General features: G+C 37.2%; 1 protein-coding gene across 3 annotated transcripts in view; it reads left to right on the top strand.

The window, feature by feature from the left end:
- The window catches only part of grik2 (glutamate receptor, ionotropic, kainate 2), a 239,150-nt gene extending 224,708 nt beyond the window's left edge, over positions 1-14,442 (top strand). The window contains exons 16-18 of one of the 3 annotated variants that reach the window (XM_022673602.2): positions 3,203-3,453; positions 9,943-10,007; positions 12,043-14,442. In XM_022673602.2, coding sequence (XP_022529323.1) covers positions 3,203-3,453; positions 9,943-10,007; positions 12,043-12,268 — 542 coding nt within the window. In that variant the 3' untranslated portion in view covers positions 12,269-14,442. Of the gene's footprint in view, positions 1-3,202; positions 3,454-4,809; positions 5,165-9,942; positions 10,008-12,042 lie in introns of those variants that run through there. The other 2 variants (XM_022673603.2, XM_022673604.2) reach the window with 2 other exon arrangements.
- Positions 14,443-15,010: the final 568 nt, after the last annotated feature.

Below are 15,010 nucleotides of genomic sequence, written 5' to 3'. Positions count from 1 at the left end.
ACAGAATCTTCTTTTATATTGTGCAGGATTGATTGCACAGACTGATGAACTCCTTCACTCAGTCAATTCTTTAAATATATAATTTCTGCTAATTCAAACATATTGATTCTGTAATTGCAATATCATGTTATAGCAATGCTTCAAACGAACGTCTAATGGAATTAGAAATGACTCGCTTCAAATCAAATGTTTCCTTAAAAGCTTTTTATTGTTTTGTTTAATTGTTTTTTTTAGAAAAGCTTCTTTACAGTGTTTGGCCAATAATATACAGTAACTCTCTGTCAGCCTAAACACACTGACTAAATGACTGACCTACTGTTCTCAGGACCTCAATTTTGTGATTACACTACACTAGTATGATTTATACTTTAATTGTGAACTTTGGTAACCCTAAGAAAGCTGCTAATAAACATACCCATACTTCCATGATCTGATAACAATATCTTACATCCAAATGGTCTGTACAACTGTTTCACTGTTTGCTATCCATTTTGTTTTTATCAGTATAGCCATGCAAACATAGATCTGTTTTATATTAATTATGATCGAAATTACTGGCCAGATATCCATCAATATTAAAGGAATGGATTAGTTTAAACAGTGTAGACTGAGTAGTAAAATGACAAACAGTACTCAGTACACAACAAAATGGTTGGCAATACTTTGCAAAGCGCTAAAGTGTATATATATATATATATAAACAAACTAGATTACTAACAGGTGTAAAGCAATCTAAAACTCTGGTCGCTAAGACCATGGGTGCTGTCCATGTGGGTGCTGATCTAGATTTTTAGTTTGTTTAATTTGTATCAAAAGAAAATTCCTGATCATAAAAAGTATAATAAAGTCACATACCAATCACATTTTAGAGTAACTCGTATTATAGAAAAGTAGGTGTTGATGATCCAAACCTTTAAAATGTAATATATATATATATATATATATATATATATATATATATATATATATATATATATATATATATATATATATATATATATACCACCAATAAAGGAGGCACTGTGGATCTTTTTACACAGTGATTTGATTATACGACAACTCCATGCATTCGAGAAGCAGTGATTTTAAAGGTTGATACATGTTAATTTGGTCATCATAACTAGCAGATAGATGGGCACAAGTCATTCATTGGACAAGTTGGTGAGTATGTTTGTTGCAGTTAAGCACACTCTACAGTCTAGATGTTTGTTTCATATATTGCTTTTTTAGTTTGGTAAGTTGTTGCTTTAATATGTTACTTAAATTGACTTTTCGCAGTTAATTTAATAGGCAATAGAGAAAAATGATGTATGATATATAATTTGGTAGAGGACCACAATGGAAATAATAATGTTTTAATCCTCAATGATTAGAAGTGCATAATATTTGAATCATTAAGTAAATTCAATCATAAAATAAATCCTTTGCACAATTAATCAAAAAATGTAGGATCAAATGAGTTGGATTTGAGACACCCAATGGATGACCAAGGACAGGGACGGATGGCTCATCACAGTTCACCTGCATGGCACAAAACCCTTTCAACTAATTTCTTTGTAGTGTTATATCTCAAGATACAATATATACAGTAAGTAAATCTTATAGATGATCTTGGGTTTAAATAACTCTGATACAATTATTAACCTTATTAAATAAGCTGAAGAACAGGCACAATGCCACCATCAGTACATGAAAGGATAAGGGATTTATTTTTTTTTTAAAGAGGTTCTCGCTCTGTTTCACATTTCATCTCCCATCAGGAGTCTCCTGTTCTGATGGGTTTTGATCTGCACGGAGTTGAGCGACGGTGGCCTGTTTACCTGTGCTGGGAGTTGAGGAGGATTCTCCAGGTGCCTGCCGAGGTCCGGAACGTGGCCCCCCCCCCCGCACAGGAGCGGGGGGAAAAGCGCTTCAAAGCTCACCTTGGGGAAAGCGCTTATTCATTAAGCTAAACAAAACAATGCATACAGGACACATTACCTCAAATTAAGCATGGCAACTCGTTTAATTAGACAGAAAATAAATAGATAACAACGAAAAATGCCTATCCCTGGAATGTAATTGGGTTTTATTGGTGTGTTATCAGCGGTGCCCTGAGAGCTGCGTTTCAGCGCGCAGCACTCAATCTGAAAGCTTCTCGCGCCTCACACGGCGCTGCAGTAGCTTTAGGTCCTCGCTATCTTTCCTCATCTAACCACCAGCCTTGCAGAAAACCTCCACGCTGTGCAGAACCTAAAGACCCAACACAGCCACACACTTCCATTCCTCATGTAAACAGCATGTTCCTCTGTTCCTTTTTGTTTTTCCCTCTTCAAGACACTTGGGTAATTAGAAAAGTCATTTGTCAGTACGAATTATTGTAATGTGTTATACTGTATTGTGCTTTTTGTTTTTGTTTCAATGGGAAGAAAGGCAGAAATGTAAAGACTTGTTTTTCATTTACACCAAACAAGCTGTACACAGTGCTAACATTATCAAATTGATATGATTTCCGCTTTTGCTTATGAAAACAAATATGATTAGCACCTAACACACGGGTTTCAATAAGCTATTAAAATAAGAATCATGCTGCTCCACCATCAGCAGCCGGAGAATAAATAAATAAAGTACATTAATTGCATAACATTCACACAAAATAACTGCGTAAGCAACTGCATTGTGCTATGTCATTATCAGCTGTACCTGTGCATACTTCAGGAAAGTCAATAACTGTTACTAAACATTGTGCACTGTATATAGTACAAATAAATAAGTACTATCTACCATATATTATATACTGTAAAAAACAACTTATAAAGTCTTCTCTAGAATCTATAAATTTTAAACAACAATTTGCACATTGTTTGGGTAGAGAATTCAAGGTAGATATTTCATTTGTATGCATCCTTTTATGTAAAACTACAAAACTGTTCATTGTAAACTAACTCCATTGTTAGTTAATTATAAGATGAAGCAACTCTGTTGCTTAGGCAAATGCATAGTGATTGGCCCATGTATGTAATCTAATACGTAAAAAAAACACAGCGCTTTTGTTATCGCCCAAAGTTACTGTATAACAATGACTTCTAAGGCTTAACTCGACTGTTTGCAAGGACAAAGAGAAAGTTCAGCACCTTTTAGCTCCGTTGGCCGCAATTCTTCTCCAGCCAGGAGATGAACCTTCAGCAGCTAATTGAATCACTTTCCCTTTTTGACCCCCCAGGCTCTCCGTACCGAGATAAGATCACCATAGCCATCCTGCAGCTGCAGGAGGAGGGCAAGCTGCACATGATGAAGGAGAAGTGGTGGAGGGGGAACGGCTGCCCGGAGGAGGAGAGTAAAGAGGCCAGCGCCCTGGGCGTGCAGAACATCGGAGGAATCTTCATCGTTCTGGCCGCCGGACTCGTCCTCTCTGTCTTTGTGGCAGTGGGGGAGTTTCTCTATAAGTCCAAACAAAACGCACAACTCGAAAAGGTAAAGAAACATTTTCAGATTTCTGGACTGCAGTGATGAGAAATGTGCAGTTGGTTTGTTTGCTGCAGTCTTACTAACTTTCTAACACAGCACTTTCAGCTTTGCTCCATGCTTTCATTAGCATTCATGCTGATGGTTTGGAAGCCCACAAAATCCTCACAGGGATACCTCATAGGTTCTCTAAAGTGTTAATACCTGACTTTGAGACAAGAGTTAACCATTTGAAGCATGGTGATCACTGTAAGAGACCACCTAATGTTTTATTTTATTTTATTTTGTAATTTCTCACTTTGCAATTGTATTGTCTTTTAAAAAGAGGAAATCTCTAAATCGCCTAAAAATTCTAAATCATTTTTTGGGACAGTTAAACATTTAGCACACAGGAAGTGATGTAAGAACTGTAGTTTTTCTGCAAAGCACTGATGCTTTAACCAGCCCAGGAGACTGATTTTTAGATGCTTATTTTATAATATGTTTAAGCATAGTAACTAACTTGTATGCCATTCAAACAAGACAAACTGTCCAGTCTGCTATCTTTATTATGAATGAATAAAAAAAACACAAATTATAAAGTTAACACTAATTAGTTCACAGTAGTTATTTAGAGAAACCACTTTAAGAATGATCTTTGATTGTACACCTAAAAAAAAAAAAAATCACAGCCCACATTTGGTTGAGTTTACTGGTTTGTAATTTGTCCATATCAACAGTAAATATGACATTTTCAAAGGAATTCTCTGGGTGTGCCTGAAAAAGGCACCCATCATATTAACATGTATTGGTTGGTAATAGCCATGCACAAATTTGAACTGATCTGATATCTGATAGGGAATCATATCAGCGCAATATTGCAGAAATACAGCTCTGGGGAAAAAATAAGAGACCACTTAAAAATTATGAGTTTCTTTGATTTTACCAAATGGATGATCACAAGCAATCAAACCGAGCTGAACTGCTGGAATTTTTGCACCAGGAGTGGCATAAAGTTATCCAAAAGCAGTGCGTAAGACTGGTGGAGGAGAACATGCCAAGATGCATGAAAACTGTGATTAAAAAAACAGATTTTTTCGTCATTTCAGCTATTTCTCAATTTCTGCAAATAAATGCTCTAAATGACAATGTTTTATTAGGAATTTGGGAGAAATGTTGTCTGTAGTAGAATAGAACTATAGAATAAAACAACAATGTTTATTTTACTCAAACATATACCTATAAATAGCAAAATCTTCAGAAACTGAAGTGGTCTCTCAATTTTTCCAGAGCTGTATTTTGTAGACATATTGTAGAATATTGTAGAAATATATCTGGGGATCAGGAACAATAAGTGAAATGCATTTCATCAATAATATTTTACAGACTTTGCCAGCTGGAGAGCAAGCTACTCTCCTTGATGTATGTCTCTGAAGACAGAGGGGCCACAGTTATCAGCATGTCTCACCTCTACAGCCCCGCCTCACTCTCCCCCTCCCACTTCATTCATTCTCCTCCTTTTTTATTTTGTTCCCTGACTGAACAATATAAATATATATGAGTGGCATAAGAAAGCATACTTTTTGTTTAATGGCAGTTGGTGTGCTAACAAACGCTTATTTTTATCATATTCATCATAAATGCTTAGTGTTTTTATTTTTTATTTTCATGCCCATTTTTGATTTAACATATGCTTCAACATTTCAGTGTTTTCTGCAGTTGTGGTGTGACACTTCTTTATTTAATTTTGATCATTTTTACATTTTCACACTGAATATATACATTTCTATATATATATATATTTGTATATGATACAAATAAATGCTATAAAAGAAATAATGCCTCTATCCTTGAATCATGAACTCTTTTAAGGCTTCTTTGCTTCTTTACACAGAACATGACTAAAGATTAGGGCTGTAATGATTAATCATGCTTTTATCATTATCATAAGATAATGTGTGATAACTTTAAAATATCTGCGAACATGGTGAATAGCAGCGAACTCTGTGTTTATACTCTTATAAGTGTGGTCATGTGACACAACAAAGCTGGAGGTAGAGTGAGGCAGAGCCAGTTAGAGTAGAGTGTAGATGTCCAGACTAAACTCACACTGGGCAGAAGAAGCTTTTTAACTAAATTAGTAATATTTCACATAAATTATCCTGTTTCACATTGATATTTATTTATTTTTATTTATTTATTTATTTATTTATTTAGAAGATTTATTCATTTCATTCTAAAGAAAATAATTTTATATACAGAAGAAAACCCACAAATAAATCACAAATAAAATGAAAGGCAGCAGAAAAAAGAAAAATACATCAAATTCTTCTCAAACAACAGTTCATATAGCTACACATTATACTATTTAACATTTTTTATACAAACCAACTTTTACCCTTATTTAAAACACATTGATCTAGCATTTTTAACATTACTCTCCAAATTATTCCATAATCTTATTCCTTTAGACTAGTTCGAAATTTAGGTTTTACAAACATCTCTATCCTCTTTATCCTCTAGATTATAACAAACTTTTTCTTTTTACAAACTTTAATTGGATGTTTGAAGGTAATGTATTTTTATGAGCCTTATATATAAACAATAAAATATAAAAGTCAGCTAAATCATGGAATTTGTTACAGTTTTGCACGCTTTCCCCCAAACTTCAGTACAGCAGATCAAGTGTGGAACAATTATAGCATTAAAACACATATACATTTATTAATCATATACAGAGCTTTATAATTAAATAACTCAGATATCAGGTAATCCCTCATCGTTATTGCTCATATATTTGTCCACTTCCTGCACAGCTACTAAAGATGAACGAATAGCGTCAAAATGAAGTCTTTAGCGAGGATTTCAAGGGACATGTTTTCAACATCAGCCATTAACAGATTTTCTCCCACTTCAATTGACCTGCCAAGCGTGTAACAACACGAGAAGACACAATTGTGTCCTCCGCTTTTCTTGCTGTACTTTAGTGAAAGCTTCGACCTCCCTCTGACAGTTGAGTTGTGAGTCCCGCATGTGTGCCCCCACTTAGCCCCTCTCAGCGGGCGGACTGGCTTTAAGAGCCATCTCCTGCACCCTCCATCGATCTCGGCGAGTGGTTTTGTTTGTTTGCTGAAAGCCACCATATCGATGTTTGTTTCGGGGTATCCTGTTGTGAGACGTTGCCGCGCAGCAGAGTCCTTCGTTACAATTACATGAAGACGCCAAAGCCTCCGGCCAGAGCTCCAAGACGGCGCTGACAAATAGTCATCGGCTATTAAAGAACTAGGAAATACAGCCGTGGCTGCAGTAGCTGCAGAAAGTGATATGTAGTGATGAAGTGCAGCGCTGGTGAATAAAGAATATAGTCCCAGTGACCCAGTCGCTTTTAAACGCTCTCCACTGTTGCCATGGAACAGGCCACGTTCAGTTCAGCCACAAGCTGCCAGCACAGCCCGGAGTGCATTTAGATGAATATGAAAATATATGTGTGTGTGAGAGTGAGAGTGATGGTGAGAGCGATTATGCAAAAAGATTACGGAAAAAAAAAGAAAAAAAGAAAAAGTGTTAAACAGGAGGTAACAGGTCCACACAAAGCCTTTCTGTAAGTGCTGTGCTTTTCACACCATCATCATCGACATAATATAATGTAATATAATATAAGATAAAATTTGGCAGCAAATGCTGTGTCTCTTTCCAAGAAACACAGTGGAACATAGGCGAACAGCTCCTCTACATCTCAAACCAGTGTAAACATATATATATATATATATATATATATATATATATATATATATATATATATATAGTGCTAACCCAATTGATTAACCCATGCTCTGCTCACAAATGTGTTCTGTTGTGAGATTTATTAAGCATTCAGAACAGTTTGGATTCCAGTCCAATGATTTTAAATAGATATATAGATTACCTAACCTACATATTTTATATTAAATAATACAAATACAATACTAAGCTGGAGTTTACAGGCAATAAACCCTAAACCATATTTTTTTGTGGTAATTAACGTCTCTGCAGCGCCCTCTCGGTTGTAAACGTGCTTAAAGGCACACTCACAATATGTAAATCAGTCAATCAATAGTGACGTCCAACCATCGGCGTGTCACCGTTATTAGAGGCACACTGCTCAGTCCAATCAGCTCTCCCTCCTGCCCCGCCCCTAAACCCATACATCACCCGGTGCCCCTCCCGAACTTCTCCTTCCATTTTTTAAGCATTTTTCTTAGCATTTGTCAAAATGTCCTAAGGGTGAAATCAGAAAAAAAATCACTCAGTTTAGTTACCCTTAAAGGTTTTGTAGCTAATGGTGCAAGAATTATCCATAACACTAATGTTAGCTTAATGACACTATAGAACTACACCCAATATATCAAAAACAATCTAAATATCATTTTAAATTAAATATAACACCAATTATTATGCTTTTTTCTTATTAAGTTATCCCTGCAGGGTTGCCTTAAGCAGTGGTGCATCAAATTCAATGTTTCCTGATGTTACTTTTAATCTCTTTGTGATGATATCAGTATCAGTTGCAGATGATGAACAGTTAGGAAACTCGTCTTTTGCTTCTGTCTTAGTGGTGGATTCGCATGTCCTTCATCTGCCTCTGTTCTGTAATTGGTGGAATTGTGTATCTGTGCATTTTTTTTTTTTTTTTGTAAAATTGGCCAATCGACACCCAAAAAAATCATCAAGGACTCAAGGATTGTGGAATCACTTTAGATGCAGTCTTCCAATGAAGTAAATCCTTAGTCTGAGATGATGGTCATACAAATCCACGTGTTAGATATGGCAAGAAAACCAAATTCTATTTATATTTTTTACCTGCACTGTTTTATTAGATACATAGAAAAATGTCAGATTTTACATGCTCGTGCATTTGTCCAACACATAGAGTTAAAAAGAATTTTTGAAAAAAGTTTTTTGTAAAAGTTGACCAGTTGGACTGGTCCATTGTAAAACAGGTTAATATATATATTTTTTACATATTTAAATACCGTATCACCAAAGGATCATTTCTCATATTTACTCATCTTTTCCTGATTTATTTAATTAGTTAGTTTTCTTTAAATATTATTTGCTTCCCTATATGGATCCTGTGCGCCTATACACTGCTGGATTTTATATTATATTACACAAACACACACACATACACACAATATTTATATTACACAAACACACACACAAATGCACACACGCATGTGTAAATAAATGGTTTACAACAATGATGGCATTTTTTTTCTTGCTCTTTTCATGCGTTTTTTTTATTTTTTTTTGCATCCATGCCTTTCTCTCTCATCCTCCTCCTTTTCTGCCACCCACCCGTTTTTTCCCCCGCTGAGTGTGTGCTCACTGCACTCTGAACTGCTGAAGAGTAAACCTCTCTCCTCAGAGTCAGGGACAACCAGCCGAGTGTGAAGATGTGAAGAACCTTCTACTAGCACACACACACACACAATGACACACACACACACACACACTTTCAAATGTGGGATTCACCTGATTTTTATGTGTTCTTATTTTATAATCAATAATGCATTGTAGATGTATTAATCATGAATGTGTTTGATGTCATATTTGCAGTATGTTGATAACAATGGAAAAGTGTGAAATGAAAAACAAACGATTAGAGTAATTAATAATTAGAGACACAGCAGAGTCTCAAAATGCCTACTGTCCAACCTCGTATCTGTCCAGACGGATGTGTTGCTTTGTTGACTCACTCAAATTCCATCTCATATAACTTCCAAAATGAGACTAACCCATACATACGACTGCGCTTGTCGAGCCATGGGACATTTCTCTGACTTTATTTCTACTTTCTTTCTTTTTTTTGCCACATTTTGTCACGTAGATTTTATGCAACATGCATAATTCATGTGGTGTAAACACAGGTGGGCTCATACCAGTCTCTAGTAATGCTTTCATTACGACTAGGATTAATAATGCCGCCACAAATCAATGCTGTGATACCTTTTTTTTTTTTTTTTTTTTTTTTTTTTCCAGTACATCAACAAGAGCAGAATATCAACAAGTGCTTTCAGAATCGTTTTTCTGTTCAGAAAATGTTTGCGCTTCCCTTTAGACATCAATGAGCGTGTCTCTCTTCTGAGCCGCAGTGAAAAGCCTCTTTCATTACTGAGCTCAGGCCTGGCTGCTGTAACAGCCTCATCACTCTTTGTTCCTAAAATATAGTCTATCAATCAAGAGTCACGCTGGAGCACGCAGAGAAAGAGCAACAGAGCATTCATCTTATTCAAACGTGGGGAAAAATGATTGAAAGACAGTTTAAGCGATCCGAAGCGTAGATGGCTTACAGGTGGAATATGCAAATTGTGCAGGTGCACAATTCCCGAAAAACAGTGGAAGTGGTAAAAAAGAAAAAAAAAAAAAGGCAAAATAGCTTGTTGTCAAAGTCATTTTAAGAGTTATTGTAAAGTACAAAGCTTATGTAAATGTTCAAGTTTGAATTAGCATTAAACTTTATGTTCATGTGCTGTTTAGTCAGTTAATGAGCACCCATCAGCAGCGGTAGTGGAGGCCAGCGCTGAGGAGAAGGCTGTAGATGGGTAAGAACAAGAGAATGATTGGAATTTCTAATCAAATGAGCACCCTGCATCATGTTCACCTCAATCACAGAAGTGCTTCAGTGTAAAATGTTGCAGATGTGTTCTGCTTAGCGCAAAAAATAAAACAAGCAATCTGACATTGTGTTTAATAGAATATGGCCTAAACTGATTTTTATTCATAGATTAAAAATAGTGGGCCCTATCTTACAACCTGTTCAATGCGTATTGTGATGATTATTGCTATCTTACACCCCAACAACAGTCACACAAATTTTTTTCACACAATAGCAACGGTGCTTTTGAACATATGTATGCCAATGAGCGGGTGGGTCTAAAAAAATTAGGTGTGTTCAGGTAAACATTTGCGTATTGCTATCTTGGCAATGGAAAACACAGGTGCACCACTGACTGAAAACAACCTAGACATCGACTGCATCAACAGTCAGACGTTCATTGCTATCTTGGCAGTGAATTGTCAACGGATTTGGATTTAATGTGACAGAATTGTCACATCCCCAACACATACACATCAGCATGTTATGCACATACAGCGTTAGGTACATCAAGGTAGCTGCGCCCCTATTACAGCAGTCCGCAATATCAAAGTCGGAGCACACTTTGCTGTTAAAAGGAAGTGAAACGTTAATTGGTTTATTGCTTGTTGAGCCCAAAACACACCGATGATTAATTAATTAAGAAAATTTGTTCATGCCTTTTGTGCACTTTGAGACATGAAAGGTGTACTTTTCCCATCTTTACGATAGCAAAGACACACAGACACCACACCCTAAATCAAGCTAAATTGTGCGCGGTTGAAGTAGGGCCCACTGTGTATAATTTATAGATTAAAGATTAAAGAAAGAATTAAACAGACTTTATTATGATGGACACCAACACCTCTTAGGATTTTTATTTTATTATATTATATTATTAATATAATATTTAATAGTTTAGAATTTTAAGACTGCTAGGAATGATTTGATAGGTCAATTACTGTAAAACCGTACAAGCATAGAAGTGTTTAGGTGTTTAGGCTTAATTTTATAGCTAAACTACACACTTATGACACTACAGTATTTATGAATTATGCCAAATATTTTATTATACTACGAAAGGTTTGTGTGGATCTTTTTTGATCACTCAGAGCAGGGTTGGACTTGAGGAAGCTTTAAAAAAAATCCCTCAGCTGGACTGGTTTGTTTGTTCTCCAGCATTAATGTTGGATGTAGTTGTCCGATCTCTGCATAAAGAATCAGAATAAGAGCAACTAACACAACAGGACAGGACAGGACAGGGAAGCAGTTGAATATACATTGTCTATCAATTATTAACCAGGGGACATTTGTAGGAATAGCAATCACATCTCTGTGTGTCTCATTGTTGAATGCAGCACTTGCAAATGCCACAATGTCTTCGGGAGGGGAAACCGTGAGGAGGAGGGAGAGGAGAGGCAGCAGCTTTAATTGGCCATGCAACTACATGGGATTTGAGTCTGAGGAAATGTAATATGCATCAATAAGTCATGCTGCTGCAGCGGCCTGGCAGGAAAAAGGCAGGGTGAAATCTGCCATAGAGAAATCGCTTTAGTTATGATGCGCTGGGTGTGCATCCAGATGGACGGCGGCGGCGGCATTGAGTCATCGCTTCCCTCCTCCTCCTCCTCCTCCTCCCTCCTCGCGCCTCCTCCTTTTCCAGCCCAGCATCCTACATCCACTCCCCTGCATGATACTTACAGCCCCCACCACCATCAGCATCGCCATCACCACTGCCCGCCCACACTCCCAACATCACCACCACCACCACCACCACCGCTCATCCACCGTCCTTCACTTCTGTATCGCCATCTCCATCCTGCCGAGTGGGTGCTCCTCTCGGTCTGTCCTCTCGGGAGCGTATAGGTGTATATATAAGGCAGCCGGTGGAACTGATGTGTGTGTGTGTGTGTGTGTGTGTGTGTTGAGCAAAGGTGTGAAGAAAGAAAGAAAGAAAGAAAGAAAGAGCTGATCAGCTGTCTTCTCTTTCTCCCGCCACACAGAGGTCCTTCTGCAGTGCCATGGTGGAGGAGTTGCGAGTGTCCCTCAAGTGCCAGCGCCGCCTCAAACATAAGCCTCAACCCCCCGTCATGGTCAAAACAGAGGAAGTCATCAACATGCACACCTTCAATGACCGGAGACTGCCAGGCAAAGAGACCATGGCTTAAAGTAGACACTTGCTCTCTCTTTCTCGGGCCGGAGGAGGGGGAAAAACGGAGAGAGTGGTAGGGCTGGGCTGGGCGGGGCGATAGCTACATTTCTACGCGGGAGGGTGGGAGATTAGGAACGTGATTTGCTCAGAGTGTTAAATGTCATCGTTGTTTCAAAAGAGAATTAGCTACTACAGATTTAACAGAAACTGAGACACTATTTCCTGTGGAAATAACTCGATTCTGGGCAAAATTCAAGTGAGAGTTACCTCATCACTCCTGCCACCAGGGCAAGGACTGATACTGGTACTGGTGTTCAGGATAACTTCTGAAGAAAAAATCCAGAAACAAACGAAGCAGAGGAGTAGGATCAACCATATGTGTGTGGCTGGAGTTGGACTGTCCCTTCATTATGTTCACATTAGTTTAGGTTCGTGAATCTGTAAAATCTCTTTTGCGCCACTCAATCATTCTCTATCCAGAGGCCACATAGAGAATAGTTGAGTCCGTAAGAAGAGAGCTAAAAGAATCATGTAGACAAATATACAAAAAGGAGGGAAGAATCTATATGGCAACATGGGTAAAATAGTATATCTTTTTAAAGTGTATATTTGTGCTGAAAATTCTCATCAAATATCAAATATCAATTCTTACTTACACAGTTCCAGTCAAGAGCAACCCAACCCAATCCATTCAGAAAGAAAGATGTTGAAATGCTGTCGAGGTTTGAGCCGCAGCCAAACGGCTCTGTAATAAAGACATGTCTTACTCCGAATCCAATCCATTGAAATCAGAGTAGAAACATGGATCACGCATCAGGCAATAAATGACTTAATTTGCTCGCATTTCAAATCACTACCACTTCCATACAACACAACACAAAGTACGAAGAGCGTTTTTTTTCAGAGGAAGAATAATACAAAAAAATACATCACACACAGATCCATTATTTGTATAAATGTGTGGGTAAAGAGAAGGTAGGTCATGATTACCTGTCTCAGTTTTTGTCTCACATGCACACACACACACCGGTAGAGTAATACAGTAATACAGTAAGTAATACAGCATCACCACAACAAAGACGTGCCTATGATCGGCCCCTGAAGAACCTCGGGACGCTCTTCGTCACCGCTGCAAGATCTAGGTCAGCATTCAGTTCGGCAACTCAACGAACAAGAGAAAACGAAACAACGACAACAACGAAAACTCACAGCTCTCATGCTATATTTATTCAAGTATTTATTCTTTTATTTATTTATTTTTATTTTTTGAATACGGTTTCGATGGACTGGTTCACAATAGCTATGAACATACATATATGAATTAAACTCCTGTGCATATTATCTTTTTTTTTTCTTTTTTTTTAACACACACAATCTAGTTCATTTCAATGTCGAGTTTCTCGTTTGTACTTTTTTGTGGATTTGATTTCAGAAACAGGACTCCTCACAAACTTGTGCAAATGCAAAATTTATATATATATAAAAAAAGTGTTTTTTGTATGGAGAAAAAAAAAATATCAAAAATTTTGTAATAATTTTTATCAACACAAGATTGACCATGGGCATCTTTCTCTTCTTCTGGTGGATGGATTGCCCTGCGGAGTCTCCAATCTATAGAGTGTTAAAGTTGTGGGGGCCCTGGGACCACTGTGTGTCCACGTACACGGACCAGCCTCATTAGACTACACTAAAAAAAACACACACACACGAAACACACAGACACACCCAGGACCATATCACCCGGCCTCTGTGAAGAGGACGCAGAGCCAGTGTCCATGATCCGTGGCCTCCATGGACAGGGGACGCCTTTTAAGGTCCACACAAAGGGAGGAGTGCTCAGCATGCCAGGCAGTGTTGAAGTGATACACACATTTTGGACAGATCCTATTTTTATCATGTAAATGAATCATATTTAAAGAAAGATATTTTTACTTGAGGTTAATGATAGTGACACTAATACTGACGAGACAAAAATACGTATATATATACATATACATACGACGAGAGAAGCGATGAGGGCAACCACTGTTGCTTCTCATTCTACACTCCTGATTTTTTAATAGACTGCTAGTACTCAGTGCAGAGAAGCTGTGTGTAAATGGTTTAAGAGGGATTTAAGATGTATTTAAAGAATTTAAAGATGCTAAACTAATTTTGACCATGTTGTGAAAAACAAAATCAATTGTGCACACAATTTACTGTCTGAATTTGATGCACAAGTTTAAAGAAAATCATTAAAAAGTTCAACATACTTGCCTCTTAGCCTCGATTATTTCCTTGACCTCTTTTCTTTTTTCATAGGTTTTCTTTCTTTACTTTAAAAAAGTATTCACTTTTTTCTCCCATTGGTATAACTCAGGAACAATGCAACCTGTTTGTATTGCTTTCCATGTAGATACAGAATAGCAGTACTTTAAATAATGTATGTAATAAAAGTCACAGAGCAAAAGGGGTTAAACTAAAGTTTATTTTATTGCACAATAATGTTCCTAAAAAAAATATGCATAATTGTTGCATGGGAAAATGCAACAAAAAAAAAGTAAAAAAAAAAAAGAAATGCACTTTATTACCATTGCACATAAGAAAACAACAGAGTGCAACCTCTACAGTAAATCGGTTCATGTACACACACACACACACACACACAAATACACAATCACACACTAGTAATTTGGGGAAGTAAGAACACACACCCGGCGCTGTGAGGAACCATCCCAGTGCCTTTGAGAAGTTTGGGGTTAGATACCCAAGTGAAAAAAGTAGATTAAAGTATACTAAGCATTATCATGCTATAGTGCACTAAAGTGTACCTGTAGACA

This window comes from Astyanax mexicanus, chromosome 6, assembly GCF_023375975.1.
Source record: "Astyanax mexicanus isolate ESR-SI-001 chromosome 6, AstMex3_surface, whole genome shotgun sequence".
NCBI classification, from domain to species: domain Eukaryota; kingdom Metazoa; phylum Chordata; class Actinopteri; order Characiformes; family Acestrorhamphidae; genus Astyanax; species Astyanax mexicanus.
Note: the sequence above shows the minus strand (reverse complement) of the source record. Positions and strands in the feature narration are given on the sequence as shown.